General features: G+C 56.3%; 1 protein-coding gene across 3 annotated transcripts in view; it reads right to left on the bottom strand.

Moving 5' to 3' along the window:
- Positions 1 to 18,299, bottom strand: part of NINL (ninein like) — a 110,002-nt gene that overhangs the window by 28,832 nt on the left and 62,871 nt on the right. For 2 of the 3 annotated variants that reach the window (XM_082428589.1, XM_082428591.1), the window contains 9 exons: positions 17,759 to 17,825; positions 14,750 to 14,940; positions 13,909 to 14,061; positions 12,231 to 12,398; positions 8,080 to 8,216; positions 6,966 to 7,106; positions 4,452 to 4,626; positions 3,483 to 3,593; positions 2,767 to 2,847 (listed from right to left, as the gene is read on the bottom strand). In XM_082428589.1, the coding sequence (XP_082284715.1) occupies positions 2,767 to 2,847; positions 3,483 to 3,593; positions 4,452 to 4,626; positions 6,966 to 7,106; positions 8,080 to 8,216; positions 12,231 to 12,398; positions 13,909 to 14,061; positions 14,750 to 14,940; positions 17,759 to 17,825 (1,224 nt within the window). The remainder of the gene's footprint in view (positions 1 to 2,766; positions 2,848 to 3,482; positions 3,594 to 4,451; positions 4,627 to 6,965; positions 7,107 to 8,079; positions 8,217 to 12,230; positions 12,399 to 13,908; positions 14,062 to 14,749; positions 14,941 to 17,758; positions 17,826 to 18,299) is intronic. The other variant, XM_082428590.1, reaches the window with a different exon arrangement.

The following is an 18,299-nucleotide window of genomic DNA, read 5'->3' as shown; positions in this document are numbered from 1 at the left end:
TCTGGAGCATCTCACTGTGCTAGAAAGTATGGAACAACTTAACAAAACAAAACATGACAGTGACAAGTCACAAGGTCATGGCTGCCGGCCGGAAGACACTCCCACTGGCCAAATCTCACACGACTTGAGCACCAAAGTAATTTGACATAGTCACGAATTATCAATACAAACCACTGATGAGAAGGGCGATTCCTGAGCCCATACCAACCAGATACACAGATAGATAGACAGGACTTCTCTGCCTGACGGCAGATGCCAAGTGCCAACTGACAGATGTGGAGTGGATGACGGAAAACCATCCTTTTGCAACAACCATTGTGGCAAAGACGGGAGTTGGCAGGAATCACTAACTGATACTGAATCCAGTGAAACTTCTGATGAAGAGCAGGACATTTGCATGGTCTTAAAGTGTCACCCCACACTGTGACCAGGTGATCAAAATTAACATCACCTACACTGTGCAGCTGAGAAGGCATAACCTCAACTTAATCCCAAGGAAGTATCAGGAAAACACAACATGAGAACGTTTCTATTGAAAAGGAAGGAGAGACTGTATTCTTCAAAAATATCCACGTGAGGGACAAAGAAAGGCTGTGGGAATGTGCTACAGATAATGTGTCTCCCCAGATTCATATGTTAAATCCTGATCCCCAGTGTGATGGTATTTGGAGGTGAGGCTTTTGGGAGGAGATCAGGTCAGGAGGATGGAGCCCCAGCACGGGGTCTGTGCTCTAATAAAACAGCCCCCAGAGAACTCCCTCGCCCCTTCACAGAAGGACACAGTGAGAAGACAGCCGGCCACCTGCAACCCAGAACAGAGCCCTTACCAGACACCGAAGCTGTCAGCACCTTGGTCTCAGACCTACCAGCCTCCAGAACAAAGGAACTAAATCTCCGTGGCTTATAAGCTCCCCAGTCTATGGTATCTTTGTTACAGCCACCTGAATGGACTAAGAATGTTCCAGATTAGAGGACATCACACCGACATGACAGCTAAAGGCAACACCTGGCCCTAGACTGGGTCCTGCACTGGAGGAAGATGCTCTAAAGAACATTGTTAGGGGAATTCCCTGGCGGTCCAGCGGTTAGGTCTCCGAGCTTCCACTGCCGGGGACCCAGGTTTGATCCCTGGCCGGGGAACTAAGATCCCACAAGCCAAGAGGCACAGCGAGAAAAAAAAAAACAAAAAACAAAAAACATTGTTAGGTTGACTAATAAAACTGAAACACAACAAGCAGGTTAAAGGACTGTGTTGGTGGAAATTGTGAAGTTACTAAGTATCCACAGCTACCTAGGAGGTGTTGGGAAGCTGGCTCTCTAGGAAGAAAAGCCCAGCTTTGTAGCTTCTGCACGTTTCTTGGTGTAAATAACTCCCCCATCAAAGATTTATTAACAAGAAGCCAGCAAAATTCCTGAACATGTAACATCAACGCCGGGCACCTGAACAGCACCGCGAGGTTGAAGGGTCAGCCTGCTCTCAGGAAGCGCGTGGACCGGTTCAGGGTGGAGGGTCGTGATCGCCCGACTCTCCTCCGATGTACACGTTCGCGTCCACGTGCACACGGTGAGACGTACACAGCAGGTGAAACTGGGGCAGAGACATCCAGGTGTTCCCCAGACTAGTTTCACTTTTGTAACTTCACGTATTAGAAATTACTTTCAAATAAAACGCTTTTTTAATGCTTTAAATGTTAGTTTGAAACAGCCAAAAATATCCCAAATAATAGAGAGGGCAAATCTCTAAATAAGTAGCTTAGCACTAAAATGTAAAATATTTCTGCTGATATTTGAAAAAGTAAAATTTTGAGAACCAAAGGTGAAATCCGCAGCAGCAGTTAAGTGACAGAGTCATGTGAAAAAATGAAGCCGGTTACATTGGTTTGAAAAAATTCAGGTGCACTAAAGCAATGTATTAATTGATGGTTAGTTACAGGTACTCAAAGTGAGAGGGAAAACACAGCAGGAAAGAGAGTTCCTTTCAGAAAGTCAAGTGGCACATTCCAGCTGCACCACATCCCCTAACCACAAACCACACACACCACTCGGGCACCCAAGGAGGGTAAGAGCTGACCACACGCAGGCGCACCCGGGATTCAGGGTGTGGAGGGCAGGAGGTAAGGGTCACGTCACACTGCAGACCAGCACAGGCTCACCTTTATCCTCTGGTGTGGCCAAAGCATCGTGTGCAGAAAGACAGTTCTTAACATTAATTGGGAGGGAAATCATTAAGAGGCAAATGGATACTAGACCCCTAACTCCAAACAATAATGTTCTATCTGCTGGGGTCCTCGGTAATCTCGAGAGAGTAATGGGTTACGATCTGTTTCCCCAGCACTGACATTGTTCACCACCTACGCCCTCTTCTGCACAGCGGCAGCGCCAGCCGAGTGGGCTCACATTGGTAGATTTGGCCCAGGAAACGCAAACACTCAACCACAGGAGACAAGATGAAGCCCTGCATGGTGCCCGGACACACAGAGGGGGCCTTAGAACAGGGGCCGTCTCGCCATCTGGGCAGCCCGTGTGGGGCTGGGCACACGCGCTGAGCAGGCAAGTCCCACCCGTCTCCTTTCAGAACACGAGGCTCGGAGGACCCTGTGGGCAGAAGGCAGGCCGAGATCAGAGGCTCTGCCTGCTCTGCTCGTATGGGGATGCTCCTGTGGACCCGGGCTGGACCACCCTCCACGTGGAGGCCAGGGGGTGGGAGGGACCACCCGGGTCTGAGCGGACAGACCCTGACGACCCCGGGGGTAGGGGGGCACATACCCGGCACTTGAGCTGGTACTCCTTCAGGACCTCTGAGAACCGCTCCTCCTGGGCCAGGAGCTCCGTGCTCTGTGGCTCCAGCTGAAAGCCAGATGCAGGCAGGAGAATGAGCGCCGGGACCTCAGGCCAGGTAGAGGGTGTGTTGTCACCCCCAGACGCTGTCCCCACCAGGCTTATTAGCATCTGCAGGTACAGCCGCCCATCCCTCCTCTTCCTCCCCTCCCCTTGTCTAAAAGGTCTCAGGGCAGAAGGATGTTTGGAATTTATGGAAGGCGGCCATGCTCCCACCTGGAGCCTGGGCTGCCTTCCTGCCTTGGCCACCTGGGAGGCCCCCTGCCTGGACCTGCACCTCCCCTCCCCTCCTCCTCTGAAGGTGATGGTAAGGGCCAGCTGGGGGGCCTCTAACCTCTCCTCCGTGCCCCCCACCACCAAGACCCTGTCACTGGGGTCTGTGCAGAGGGTGCTGACTGCTCCAGGCTTTGTCACTAAAAGGCCAACGTGCAGGGCATCACCCGGGCGTCACCAGCACCCCTGCACTGCATGAAGGGGAGGAAAACACAGGGAAAGTAGCCGTGATAATTTTCTCTCCATTATAGAATTTTAGTAGAAAAAACCTAAATTCCATCGCCTGTGTATTCTTCGTCAAGACCCTGACGCCCTTTACCCAGCGCCCACGGGCGCCTCTCTGGAGACTCAGAATCAGCAAGAGGACCCACCTTGTCCTTCAACACAAACTCCAGATCATTCTGCAGCTTCAGGACCAGCTTCTCCGACTCTGCGAGCTTCTCCACGACTTCAATCATCTCCTTCTGCAGTCGACTGTTTTCCTACAAGACACAGGCCAGCGGTTGGCCGGCTTTGGGGGCGGAGGAGGGAGCTGTGTGGAAGGGCTGCCCCCTCCGAGCGAGAGGCAGGGCTCATGAGCAGGGAAGGTGGACCCCACGGAGCCCTTGGGGATACTCCCCCTTTCCCACCGCCTCAACTTCTCCCACCCACCCAAGCTCTCGGGCAACCCTTCCCGAGCCGTCTTCTAAAAACCAAATTGAAAGCTGTACCACGATGGCCCAGGTGTCCACCAGGAGGAAGGCAGTGTCCTCAGACACGAGAACCAACAAGAAGGCATGCCCAGCCTCTCCTCCAGGGGGACGGAGGCGAGGGAGGCAGGGCAGGTGTGGACAGAACCCGCAGCCCCAAGTTAGGGAAGGAGGAGGAAGAGGGGCCAGGGACACCTCACTGGAAGCAAAGGCAGGGTGGGTGCCGGTCGTGGGACGCTCTCCACAGCCCAGAAGACTGCGTCTGCCCCAGGGCTGGGGGCGCAGGCTGATGCTTTTGTCTTTTGCTGACCCCACTGGTGCTCTGGTCCCAGGGGTGCAGCAGAGGTGGCTGCAGCCGCTGACCCAGAGGCCCTCGGGTCCCCTGTCCTGCTGCCCACACGGCTGGAGATGAGGGACCATGTGTCTCCCAGAAAAGCCAGGACCCTTTCTGCTTTGCCTGAGAAATGGGCTCTTTCCATGGCTGCAGGAAATGTTCTTTAGTGTGAAACCCCCAGCACCACAGGGAGGGTTTAATCCTGGACCAGGAAGGTGTGGGTGTGGAGGATGGACCCTTAGGCAACCTCGCCTCCGTCTTTCCGGGCAGGAGGCCCTGGGGAGGCGCCCCCACCCCCGCCCCCCGAACACGCCTACCTTCAGGGCCAGGGTCAGCTTCTGGCGGAGGCTGGCCTCCTCGGCCCGAAGGCGCTGCAGGTCCTCCTCCAGCCCAGCCCTCTGCCGCCGGGCCTGCTCCCAGAACAGCTCGCGCTCCACCTCCACCTCGGACCGCAGGAGACTCAGCCTCCCCCTGTACCCCTGCTCCAGGCGTCTGCAAGGCACATGGCACATGGCTCGTCGGGCTCCTGAGGGGCGCCACCTGGGCCCCTCCCTCCCCGGGGTCTCTCGCTGGAGCACTCGGCCTCCGCGTCTGGGACTCGTGTGTCCCCCCTGGCACATGAGAGAGCTGCAGATGCTGTGCGGCGGGGCCTCCTTAAATCCCTCCTCGGGGCTGGTGGAGGTGACCCCACACAGACAAGGTGAGCCAGCGGGTCCCTTGGCCTCTGGGGTGAGCTAGCGGGTGACCTCTGGGTAGGTCTCTGATGCTCCTCGGCCATTCAACCTCCTCCACATCATCAAAAAATGACTCAATAAATAAAGGCAGCACCAAAGCCTTCGGTGACCAAACGCGCACAGAAGCCAGCCTCTGTCACGAGGACACAGGCATCAGAAAACCAGTACGTGGCGCATCCCAAAGCAGCCAGAGAAAGGTGCGGAGGCCCTTCCCCTCAGACTCTGCAGTGATCTTTTGCAATAACCATTTCTTTGTGTTTTTTTTTGGCTGCACCTTGCAGCATGCAGGACTTTAGCTCCCCAACCAGGGATTGAACCTGTGCCCCCTGCAGTGGAAGCACGGAGTCTTAACCACTGGACTGCCAGGGAAGTCCTCGCAATAACCATTTCTATCAGCAGGGAAAACAGTGCTAGATCTTAGCTTTATCACTAAAACAGTTGCTTAACAGGATTCTCAGACCCAGTCTATCTAGATTGAAGATGAATGAAACTCTTCGGCAGAGCTTGGCCACGTCAACAATCGAGCATGAGAAACACTGGGCTCGGCCTCCCTCAGTCTCACCCCAGAGCTTCGAGGGGAAGGAGGGCAGCCATCACTTAGGGAAAAGGTTTGACGAGTGTGATTAATCTAATAGCCCACAAATCCTGGGGCTAATTTTACAAATACAAATTTGATCATATCACTCCACTCTTTAAAGGGGAAAGGTGCAGTAAAATACGGCAGAACAGACCCACATCACAGGTGCTCTGTGGCCATCAGCAAGTATATGCAACACAACACAATTTTGTAAGTAATCACGTGCACGGAAAAGCGAGGGACTCACAAAAAATGTTAGGAGCGATAACCTCTGTGGACGTGAGACTTTTGCTCTTATTTTTCCTTTTACTTGTATTTTCTTTCTTTTTTATTATTTATTTATTTATTTATGGTTGCATCGGGTCTTAGTCGTGGTGTGCGGGCTCTTTGTTGCGGCACGAGGGCTTAGTTGCCCTGCGGCATGTGGGATCTTAGTTCCCCGACTGGGGACCGAACCTGCATCCCCTGCATTGGAAGGTGGATTCTTAACCCCTGGACCACTGGGGAAGTCCCTACTTGTATTTTTTAAGTTTTCTACAATGAACATGTATCATTTATTACTTTTGTAATAAAAACAACCTAACACAACCACAAAAACTATTTCTAAAACCGTACCAATGATGCCCCATTGCTCACTGGGCAAAATCCAAACACTCACGTGGCCCTCGAGGTTTCGTGTGTTCCCCCACCAGATTCTTGGACCGAGATACGGCCTTCGAGAACTTCCCTGAGTCCTTTCTGGGCGGTTGGGAGAGTCAGGCCGACTGGGCCGAGACCAACGCAAACCAGTTCTCAGCTACCTGACCGATCGTCTTAAATCGTCCACACTTAAGCTTGTGGGCGCTGGGGAGGGGGGCAGTACAGGCCACAGAGGAAGGACGTGTGTGGGTCAGGCTACTCCAGAGCAGGGAGCCCCAAGGACCCCATGTCCCCAGGCCTCGCCTCAGGACACAGTCCCACGTCCGCCCACGTCAGGGATGCGGCAGAGCGCAGCCGCGGTAAAGAGCCACCGGGAGGCGGGTGGCGCATCAGGAGAGGGGGAAAGCCTTTCAAAAAGGTCAGAAATTCTTTCCTCTGGTTTGTCCACCACCAGCCCGGCCAGCTCACCAGGAGTCCGCTCAGGCCACCCCATGGGCGATGCCCGGTGTGCGGTTTTGGGCTCCGGGCTCCCTCCTGCGAAGCCAACAGGCTGCAAAGCCATTCCCTGGTCCTCTCAAAATGTCCACCCGTCTCGCTGATCACAGGCACGGACAGAACACTCAGCTTGAGTGGGACAGACCCCGACAGATGGAGCAGAGAGTGAGGCCAGCAGAGCACTTGTCCCTGCAGACGCTCGTCACAGGCACTCGGCCAGACGCCACGCTCCCAAGCGAAGGGCAAGACTGCTTCTTAAAATGCACCGTCTTCCCTCAAGGAAGGACGTCAGCAGAGTGCGGGGCTCAGGTGAGACAGCAGGGCCTCAGCTGGCGGCCGCCCGCGTCCACTGCCCACCCTCGGCCGGGGACCCCGGCGGGACCTACCTGACCTTCTCCTCTGCGAGCTGCTCCAGGGCAGAGTGGAGGTCATCCGTCTCCTTCACAAACTCCAGGTGCCTCTGCTCCGCCTTCTCCAGGTCCTGCCTCGCCTTGTCTCGCTCCCTGGTCATCTGCTCTACCTGCCCCCTGCGCGAAAGAGGCAGGGTCAAAGGAGACACCGCTCTGGGCCCAGCCAGCCCGTCTGCAGGAACAAACACGGCTGGCCTAACGGTGCTGAGCAGCGGCCAGCGCTGGGCTCTGACCCACCTCCTCCCAGGGCCGTTTCTGCAGTTACTGTGCCCGGTTTACAGAAGCGCATACAGTGACAGGCCAACTGCCTGGCAAAGGGGTTTCTAGCAGGTTTCCGAACCAGGAGGTCTGAGCCTAGAACGTGCAGCGTGCCACCCCTCCAGATGGCCTCAGGACAGGCAGGAATTTATCTACGCTCCCTCTTGCCTGCAGCTGGGCCTCGGGCCCCAGGGATCCCTAGCACCTAACCTGGGACTGGATGCATGAAGGGGACAAGGCTGGCCACCCATTATCGTGCCTGGCCACAGCCCTGCCACCTGCAGCCTGGCATCAGAGTGACTGTGCAGGGAGTTGCCCAGAACAGAGGAGATTCCTGTATGTGGCCCTGTCCCTGTCTGGTCACCCTGGGTCCCGCCCAAGGCTCTGTGCAAACCATGTCTGGCACCAGCTATTCTGGTGTCTGTTTCTCCCACTGAAGAAGCATCCCTGTCCCAAAGCACAGTCTTTCTCTGGTCCCCTTTGCCGAACTGCCTGACAGGAGGCTCTTCTGTTGGTCCCTAATGAGATGCAAAGTCTTGAGGATGGAGATTGGGATTTCTGCCAGCCTTTTCTGTAGCTTCAGAAAATCAATAAAAACACGAAAAACAATCTTTGTGCCAACCTGCTCAGCAGACGGACGGCCTGAAAAGCCAGCTCAACCAGAGCCAAACCCAATTAAAATGGATTGTGTTCTTGGCCCAACTGCCGTGCTGTGCTTTGTGACTGTGTTGGAAGCATCGTTCTTTCTCCTCCTGCTGGATGCCTGAACCCGGGGGCAAGGAGGCCGGTCCAGCCAGCGGCACCCACACACCCTCCCCATCAGGGCTCTTACTGGCGGAAGCTCAGCTCCTGGCGGTAGCAGGCCAAGGCTGCCTGCTGAGTGGCGCCGCCCACCATCATGAGCTCGTTCTCAAGGGCCCAGGCCAGCTCCAAAAGGTTCACCTTCTCATCCACACTGAAGTCGAGGCTCTGAAAATAGCAAGGCCCATCAGGCAGGCAGGATGAGTGGGTCTCCAGACACTTCCTGGCTCCCTCAGGACAGTCAGGCCCAGACCACGCTGTCCCTGCACCTTCCTTTTCTCTCTGCAAAGTCTCTGCCTCTTGGGTGGAGCCCTTCCCCTGCCCCATCCCCGCTGATGGTGCCCCCATCCCTGTCAACCCCAGTGTCATCCCCATCCACACTATGGTCTCCCCATCCCTGTCAACCCCCGTGTCCCCCCAGCCCCACTACGGTCCCCCCAACCCTGTCAACCCCAGTGTCCCCCCATCCCCACTACGGCCCCCCCAACCCTATCAACCCCAGTGTCCCCCCATCCCCACTACGGTCCCCCCATCCCTGTCAACCCCAGTGTCCCCCGCATCCCCACTACGGTCCCCCTAACCCTGTCAACCCCAGTGTCCCCCCATCCCCACTACGGTCCCCCTAACCCTGTCAACCCCAGTGTCCCCCCATCCCCACTATGGTCCCCCCAACCCTGTCAACCCCAGTGTCCCCCCCATCCCCACTACGGTCCCCCTAACCCTGTCAACCCCAGTGTCCCCCCCATCATCACTATGGTCCCCCCATCCCTGTCAACCCCAGTGTCCCCCCCATCCCCACTACGGTCCCCCCAACCCTGTCAACCCCAGGGTCCCCCCATCCCCACTATGGTCCTCCCATCCCTGTCAACCCTAGGGTCCCCCCTGTCCCTGTCAATGCTGGGGTCCTCCTTCTCCCTGTCAATACAGAGCTCTCCCCTCTACTGTCCCTGCCTCGAGGGTGGGCATGACCCAGGCTGGACAGAGTCCCCTCCCTGGACAAAATGACAGACACAGAAGGGGGCATGTCCCAAGCAGAGGACTCTGCGGTTTGATAGGGAGGCCAGAGAAGGGCTTTTTCCCTGTGAAATCAGGTGTTGTATAAACCGCGTGGGCCCTGGGGAGCTGCACAAGGGGACTGGACCTGAGGCCAAGGCCCCCAAGAGGCCAGCAGAGTCCTGAGAACACCCGGAGCTGGGACCCCCGAGCCTAACGTCCTTCTCCGACTGACCACGAAGGTCCCTAACGTCCTCCTCCTGCCCAAGCTAGTTTGACTTGGGTTTTTGCCATTTCAGACTCAAAGAATCCTGACTAATATGTCTCTGAACTATACAAACAGATACAGGAACAGATGGGGGTTCTGTTGGTGGACACACGATCTATCAGAGAGAGACGAGCCACAGCCCAGCATTCCAGAGAGTCACACTCATTCACTCTCTCGGGATTCGGAAAAGTACAGTTAAAAGAATGGAAAAATTTTGTTTTACGTATTTTACCATAATAAGAGAAAGAGAGAGTAGGACAGGAATGCCCGTCCATCCTGCTGGCTGCCCAGTAAGAACAGTTTTGCCACGTCTGCTCTTTCAGCGATGGGTGCACTTGGCTACAAGGCCCAGACACACGGGAGGGGCAGGCACGTGGCAGGGCCCACGGGGAGGCCCTTCCTTTAACTTATGAGATGGAGACTTGAATCTCCGTCCTTCCCCACGGCCGCGAGTGCTTCTGGAGAGAAATGACACTCAGCTGAAGCGTGTGCAGCAACTGGGAAGCTGAAGTCCTGACACAAGCGCACACTTCTCAGCAACGAAATCACGGGTGGGGGCAGAGGACAGAAAGTGGTCCCAGCAGCAGCTTCCCAATTAGAAAAACCACGTGGCACAACGTGGGCGCCTGCCTCCTGGCGTCCATGCCCATGTACTCCTGCTGTGCTGACCGGGACGGACCTACGTAACCCCCAGGATGGTGCCAGGGTAGCAGTGTGTGGCTTCCCAGGCCAGGGCGTGGGAGGCCGAGGCCCCTCTCCGCTCTCCTGGATGGGGCTCTGGGGAAGCCAGAGCCATGCTGGGAGGAAGCTCAGGCTGCCCTGGGGAGGAGCCCACGTGGCAGGGAGGGGAGGCCTCCAGCCTCCAACGAGGTCCACTCCCCATCCTGCTGGGCCTCGGGAAGACCGCAGGGCAGGCTCCTGGAGACCCCAGGCTAGGAACACCCAGCTGCGCGGCTCCCGATTCCTGAGGAGGTCAGGGATCCGCACAGAGCAGCCCTGGCGGTGGTCCCACAGACACTCGCGTGAGGTCCTGAGAAGCTGGGTGTGGGAGGCCAGCACGTCCAGGCCAGGGCTCGCCTAGCGGGCTTCCTCCCCCAGGGAACACACCTCTCTCTTGCAGGTGGGCTCAGGGCAGCTGGCGGTCCCGTCCAGTGTCACAGGTGAGCAGTTATGGACCTGCTGTGCCAGGACACCCCGACTGCCTGCCAGCTCGCCCGAGAGCCACCCCGTGTCAGGGGGACAGATACGCCTGGGGGGCCAGGTGGAGAGTCCTGCTCAGGGGAGTTCAGTAACATCGCTGCCTCTCAATTCAATGGAATCAAACCCTGAGCAAACTGGAAAATCATCAGTTGCTAAAGGAATGGAAACATGCTGTGACAGCAAGAGAGCAGTAAAAAGAGTAAGTCCTGAAGTGTCTGGGGCAAGCATGAGACTCGTCACTGGCCAGATCCTGACGGCAGCCAGCCCACCTCCAAGTGCAGGGAATCAGGAGCAGCATCTTAGGGAGAATCTCAAAACCATTAGCCTCTGGGACTTCCCTGGCGGTCCAGTGGTTAAGGGCTCCATGCTTCCACTGCAGGGGGCACGGGTTCGATCTCTGGTTGGGGAACTAAGATCCTATGTGCTGTGTGGCACAGCCAAAAACAAACAAAAAAAAACCATGAGCCCCTCTGCTCTTGGCCTCTCCAGGGGCCCATTTCAGTGGTCCGGGCTCAGCCTCTGGTTGTCAGAATAGTCCTGTGGGCCAGCTGTCCAGAGATGGCCTTGCGTCGGGCTCCGCCCGGGCTGCTGGGCAGCGGGACTCAGCAACGGCTAAGCTTAGGTCCAGGAGAGTCTGGCCTGAGGAGTCGGGCAGATTGTCTTAAAGGCTGGTTTCTTGCTCCTTCCTGTTCTATTGCTTTGTGCCAATAAGGACATTTTTGGAGGCAATACAATAGAAGCTATCAAGAGGTAAAATGCGTACCTTCAGGAATCTGCCCTACCGAGAAATACCAGCATAGGGGCAGGAGGGTATACGTGCATTACACATGACGAGATTCATAACAGGAAAAAACGTACGTGTCCCACAATAGGGAAAGGGTAATGTAAATTAGCAAGGTATACGGTATGACACCAATTTTGCAAAAGAAATTTTTTAAATGGGAATGTCTAAATATGCATTTCTTTCCTGTGCCAGGGAAGAGCTCGCAGAATGCCCACCAGACCTTTACCTGTCGCCATCCCTGGAGACCAGGAGCAGAGGGGGGCAGGCTTTATTATTGTATAGATTTCTGTAGAGCTGAAGCTTTTTTGCACAACGGAAAGTGAAATTCGGAAATGAAACTAACCCATCTAGTTGGCCACACCTGCCTCAGCACTCTTCCCTTGCTGTGCCCGCCCTGTGTGCACCTGACTTGCCACCCAGGGTAGAACTCCCTCCAAAGCCCCAGGGCTGCCCTGTGTCCCCACAGAGGGGACTTGACTGACCAGGGAGAGCACAGGCCTCCTTGTGCGCGACCGCTGGCGGGAGGGAGGAGGGCGGGTACAGGGAGAAGAACTCCCCACAGAGCTCGTCTGGGGCGAGGAGAAGCGCTCGGACGTCTGTGACAGTGGTGTCCACTAAGACGTCCCTCCTCCAGGTCAGCAGATCAGCTCTGTGGCTGACACGCACTGGGGGGGGAGAGTCTAAGATGCTGAAACCTACCTTCAAATGGATTTGTTTCAGGCTGTGGTTTTCTCTGCTTTTTACTTATTATGTTTTTAAGACTTCCTATGTCTCAATATCAAAAAATAAAGAAAAAAGTATTACGATGGGCCTTCCCTACACAGGGCCTGTGTCTGCGGGGGGCGACAGGGGGAACTCCGTCCAGCCTCCTCTGTGGGCAACGGCCCTGCCCACCTAGACGCCTCTGCTGGGGCAGCCGTGTGCGACCGGTCCAAACCTGCAAGACCTCCCTGCCGTTGTGCACCCCCTCCTGGGCCCACAGGGTGACGATCTGCTCCGGGAAGGCGAAGCCGGTGCCGTCGTCCACGCTGCACAGGAGGCGCGGGCCCGAGCTCACGGACACGAGGGATGACGTGGTGGTCTGGCCACCACCCTCCTCTGGGACCTGCACGTCAGGACAAGCTCTGTGAGTCCCCATGGTCTTCTCATTCACCCTCCCCGACCTCCCCGCCTGTGTGGCCTCACTGAGGCCTGAGGACAGCACTGATTCCTGCTCCAGGGAATGGGGCGCCCGCAGGATCTGACTCGAGCCCGGGGCTTAGCGCTGTCTACGCCAGGCCATGCAGGGGACGCCCAGAGCCTGCCAGGACCCGAGGTAATTTCTCCCCAAACCACTAATGGCTTCCTGCTGAGGGAAACCTGGTCTGTGCAGAGAAACCCAAGACGGGCTTCAGAAGGAGGGCGGGGGTGGCCCAAGCAGAGGACGCGTGTCCTTAGGATTCAGGGTCAGGGAGTTTTAAGACAAGGGCAAAAAAATCCCTCAGCCAGGAAGCTGACCGGTGAGGCCGAGGTGCTGCAAGAATCCAGCTGTGCTTCCTGCCCCTTAGAGGGCAGGGCCCTTTAGACACACGTCTGCTGTCGGGGCCAGAACAAGAAGCAGCAGCTGGGGCCCCCCAGGCCACCAGGCCCACCCGTTCCCCTGATGGAGCAGCAGAATCTCTGTCTGGGCCCAGGTGCGAGGCCCCACGTCACCACTCCAGCCACGCTGGCATCCACATGCACAGGACGCAACCCCATGGCCATGTCAGCACTTCCCGGGCAGGAACGGGGGCCGCTGTACCTCGGAGGAGGCCCTCCCTCCCACAGGCTCTGGGCACGATTGCACTGCGGTCTCTGCCCTCAGGTGGCCTGGCACCATCCCTCATCGCTCCTGGTTCCTTCCCTGTCTCAGTGGCTTCAGGTGCAGAAACCTGACTCTCAGACGCGCCTGGCCTAGCAGAGAACAAGGTCACTGTTCCTGCATCGCCGCCCACAAACTGCGGGATCAGCCACGTCGCCAAAGAAGCCTCAGCAAGACTCCCCAGGACAACCGTGCCCTGTGGTGGGAGAGGGAGCCTGACTGTCCTGGGATTGATAAAAACCAAATGCACCGAACATCACGATTTAAATAACCACCTAAAATCTGCTCTCCTCCAGCTGGCCTCGTACAGGATAAAATTCAGGAATACAGGATGGGGAGAGCACAGCTCCAGGAACGCTTGTTAAGGCTAATCCTGGGGAAGGCATGGACCCGTCAGTGACTCTGCCCTCCGGGGAGGAGGGAAAGGGGGTGCTCTTGTTGGAACACAGTGTACCCCACATTGAGGCATAACAAGGAACTGCCAGGGAATCCTCATAAGACCCCTATGAGGTAGGTGTGTCCATTTTACAGACAAGGAACCTGAGGCTCAGAGAAGGTGAGTAGCTCACCAGTGACACACAGCTTGGCAGGAGCAATGCCAGATCAGTCCAAGGTTGCACAGCCTCCCACAGCACACATGTGTGTACACACCCCGACCAACTCCTGGGCACCCTCCGTGGGGACCAGGCAGAGAGGTCAGGCCTGCAGAAGATGCTGAAGGCCAGAGAGTGACGGCAGTCGCTCTGGGGTTCAAGAGTTAATCGTCCCATTTTACCTGGTGATGAGACCAGGACCCGCTCGGTTTGACAAGTGTGGAAGATTCCAGAAGTTGAGGGGATCCATGATTGAACAGGCCAAGCTGGAATTCCTCTAGACTCACTCTGCCGTCGCCGTCTTGGTCCAGCTTGTTGAACAGGTCTTCAAGTTCCTAAATAAAAGCCCCCAAGCATCTGCTCAGAGGCTCTCCCACTGCAGCCGTGCCCACCCCACCCAGGCCTGGCCCCCACCCTCCCCAAGCAGGCAGCTCGCTGTCCTATCCAAACAGTGGTCTCCCCGCTCTGGCTTGTGAAATCCACACACATGGTCAGTTTCCATCCTGCTGTGAATGGCCACCTGCGCTTCCCCAAACCCACAAACACCCATCCCGTGTCTGCCGTGCCAGGAGCTTGCTGGATGGCGGGACATGTACGTATGGAACATGGCCCAGGTCCCCAGCAGTTGAGGGTCAGCAAGGGCGGGGCTGAGGGCACTTCAGTAAGGAGGGGCCTGTCCCATCATACTGCCCTCCTCTTCCCCTGGCCCCCGCAGGAGGAAAAGGGTGAATACAGCTGCTGGGAGCGTAGCCAGACGCTGCGGGCACCACACTTGGGCTGGGTGGCAGATCTGGGCCACTGAGGACGGGTGGGGGAGGAGTGCTCCCGGCAGAGGAGGATCCTGCATGAAGGCGGCCAGAGACGGACCTTCGACACAAGCCCTGGGAGTCAGCACAGGATGTGAGACCAGAAGGTGACAACTGCATCAGTGTCTGACGGTGAAGGGGTTTTCCAGGCCCAGCACCAGCCATGACCACCACAAAGACCCAGCCCATCAGGGAGGTCCACCCCGCCCTCTCTCACCTCCTTCTCCAGGCCCTGGAGCCCGACGCTCTGGCAGAGCAGGGCCAGCTCCTGCTCGGTGAGGTGACCGCTGCTGCCCACACCCAGCTCTTCCCAGAGGCCCCGGACCCGGCTCTCGGGGGTGTCGAAGGAGGAGCTGCAGGGCTTCCGGAGGCTCCCGAAGACCTCGGAACCCCAGGCTGGCAGCTGGCCTGAAGCGGGGGACACATACCAAGGCTGTAATTTACTCTGAAATCGGATGGACTGATGAATGGGCAGAGGGACGGGCACATGGACACATGTGAGAGACAAGCTTCAAAGGAGGAATCTAGGTGGTGGGTGCACAGCGCTCACGGTACAATTCTTCCACTTTCGTTCTGTGCAAATTTTCACAATCAAGTGGAGGAATCTGCTGCCTGTGGGGAAAGCATTTTCTTTTTTCAAAAGAATATTTATTTATTTAGGTTGCTCTGGGTCTTAGGTGCAGCATGCAGGATCTAGTTCCCTGACCAGGGATCGAACCCGGGCCCTCTGCATGGGGGCCACGGAGTCTTGCCCACTGGACCACCAGGGAAGTCCCAGAAAGCATTTTCTGAAGGGAACCTGCGAAGCCACAGCACTGACAGCACAGCTGCAAGGTTTGTACTTACGATAAAAAGGCCAGGATTAAAAAACTAATTTTTAGAAACTCTTCAGACCTACCCAAAGTAAAGAGCACAGTCCAGCAAAGGCCAGTGGTCCTGTCCCTTGGGCAGCCGGCCACCCCGGCTTCATCTACCCCCGTTTATTCTTGCCCAAGTATTTGAAAGCAAATTCCAGCTGCTGTGTTCTCACCCCTGTGTGTTTCGTGTGTACTGCTGATCCTAACGCCACTATCACCCTGCAAACCAACAATGATTTACCCAGCTCTCTCTCAAGAGTCTCCCGACAGTTGATTTCTTTGAATCAGTATCAACACAGAACCCTCCCTGTGCATGTGGTTATTCCTCTCAAGTCCTTGGATCACGAGCACCTCACTGCCTGCCCCACTCTCCTTCCTCACATCCCTCCATCACTAACATCGTCTATAAACTGGAAGTTAGCATCAAAGCCTAGTTTGGATTCAGGCTCAGTTTTTTGTTTTGTTTTTTTTTTGTTATATGTGAGCATGTTTTATTGCCTTTGCTAGACTATAAGCTTTTTTTTTTTTTTTAACATCTTTATTGGAGTATAATTGCTTTACAATGGTGTGTTAGTTTCCGCTTTATAACAAAGTGAATCAGTTATACATATACATATGTTCCCATATCTCTTCCCTCTTGCGTCTCCCTCCCTCCCACCCTCCCTATCCCACCCCTCTAGGTGGTCACAAAGCACCGAGCTGATCTCCCCGTGCTATGCGGCTGCTTCCCACTAGCCATCTATTTTACGTTTGGTAGTGTATATATGTCCATGCCACTCTCTCACTTCGTCCCAGCTTACCCTTCGCCCTCCCCATATCCTCAAGTCCATTCTCTAGTAGGTCTGTGTCTTTATTCCCGTCTTACCCCTACAGGTTCAGTTTTATCTTTTTTCTTTTTCTTTCTGACAAAAAACGTCCCAAGGTGGGCGGTGTTCTCCACACCACCTCACAGCAGGAGGCACAGGTGTCTCTGAGATGCAAAGACACCTCGGTGAGTTTGGATGACAGATGGCCAGGTTTCATAACTTTTCTACTTTAGCCAGGTGGCTGACTGAGGTTTCTGAAGCTTTGCCAGAGAAACACCCTCTGGAAGAGGACAGACCTTGGGGGTGCCCACGAGGAGCTCTCCTGGGATGAGCGAGGCTTCAAAGCAGAGTTCCCTCCACGCCCAGGCCACACCACCCAGCCCAACACAGGAAGAGGGCTGCCTGCACCTGAGCAGACCTGGGCTCTCGGCCAGTGGTCTGGAGTTTTCTGGAGAGGAGCCACCTTGGCGTTGCTTTGATAACCCAACTAACAATCAGAAAGCCACTTTGCCAAGGAAAGCTAGGGCCTGTGCGCTCACGAATGATGCTGTGGGTTGGGCTGAGGAAAACACAAGGAAAGGGCCACCTCCGAGATCCCTTCCAGCTTAAAACATCTGAAAGTTCTACGTAACAACGGAAAAGCAATTCTCACACCGGGGTGTATTCTCATGGCTGCCAGAGGACTTATTTAAGTCCTCTGAGGTCTGACATGACTGTTCACACACCAGTGTCAGTTCTAACCTGGGGGGAAAGAAGAACTCCAACCTGTCTCTGGGCAGAGTCCGAAATGACTCGGTGAATAACCTCCCCAGGAGCCCTTCCTCTCGTCCCCTAGATTTACACTGAGTCCAGGGAATTTAGGACATGATTTGGCTGCTCTTCCGGACACAGAAGCGTCCATCTGCTTCGTCCAGTAGCACAGGCACTCCGGTCATTCCCCTGACGTCACCAAGCTCAATGCTGAGCCACCAAGAGCCTCAGCCCCCGAGGACCCCAGTCTGGATAATGCTCAGTGCCAGTGCAGACTTCTCACTCAGGGGAAGCTCAAGGTCAGCTCGGGTCTCGCCCTCGAGCCATGTTCCTGCACGTTCTGCCCTGTGACACACTCCCGTGGGAGGCGTCCTTAAGGCACCTGCAGACCCATGTGCTGATGCACCCAGATTTGCTAAGCACGCCTGCGGCTGCCTTCCAGGTGCTCCGTCAGGCTCTCCAGGACCAGAACCACATCTTACCCTCGACTCGGAGCAGACAGGGCCCCAGGTGGCGGGGAGGCTGCTGGCCCATGCCGGGAGCTTCAGGAAGGAGTCCCCAGGCCCACGCCTGCCGGCTGGGGTCATGCTGGTCCTCCCAGACCGTGAAGCTGCTCCCTTAGCCAGCGGCCCCCCGCCCGAGGGTCTGACCTCAGGGGTCTCCCAGAGCTGGGACCCTGCCCCCAGGAGAAGGGCCCCCCAGGGACACCACCCACACCGGGCACTTCCCAGGAAATTGTCCTTGGCTGGTGGCCCGCTGCCTGGCAGCCCAGCACTGGCCAAAGGTGGCACCGACCACAAGGCCAGGCTTTACCTTGTGCTTCAAACAACTCATTCTGAGGGTCCTTCGCACTTTCGGTTTCTTCATCGGACTTGAGACTCTGGAAAAACAGAAAGAAAAGGACATGTGAGTCCCCAGAGGAAAGGGCAGCGGACAGAGCACCGGGAACAAGCAGAACGGTCTGGTGGGGCTGGGGGGGGACACCTGAGGAAGGGGAGCCCCAGCCCACAGGGCAGCCCTGGTGGTCAGCCACGAGGCCCCGCGCAGACCAGCTCCCTCCCTCGGACCGCACGCTGCGGCCTGCACTCGGCACCCTCTGCATCCCACCCCTCATCACCCATGTCTGTCGGCAACAGTCAAGGAAGAGCAGGTCTCTGGCCCCCAGGTGCTCCGGAGACAGCAGGTGATCTGCTGAGACCTCAGTGCCCAAGGGGCTGGGCCACCGAGAAGTCCAGTAAAACCTCATGCTTCTGTGACCGCGTCCACGGACCACAGAGTCAAAGTCTGCTTCTGATTTTGGAAGGAATGCTGGCTTGACCAGGACTCAGCACTTAGAACCGGCACTGAACTGAGG

Source organism: Balaenoptera physalus, assembly GCF_965194825.1.
Source record: "Balaenoptera physalus genome assembly, chromosome: 16".
NCBI lineage: Eukaryota > Metazoa > Chordata > Mammalia > Artiodactyla > Balaenopteridae > Balaenoptera > Balaenoptera physalus.
The sequence above is the reverse complement of the archived record's forward strand: the minus strand, read 5'-3'. Positions and strand labels throughout refer to the sequence as shown.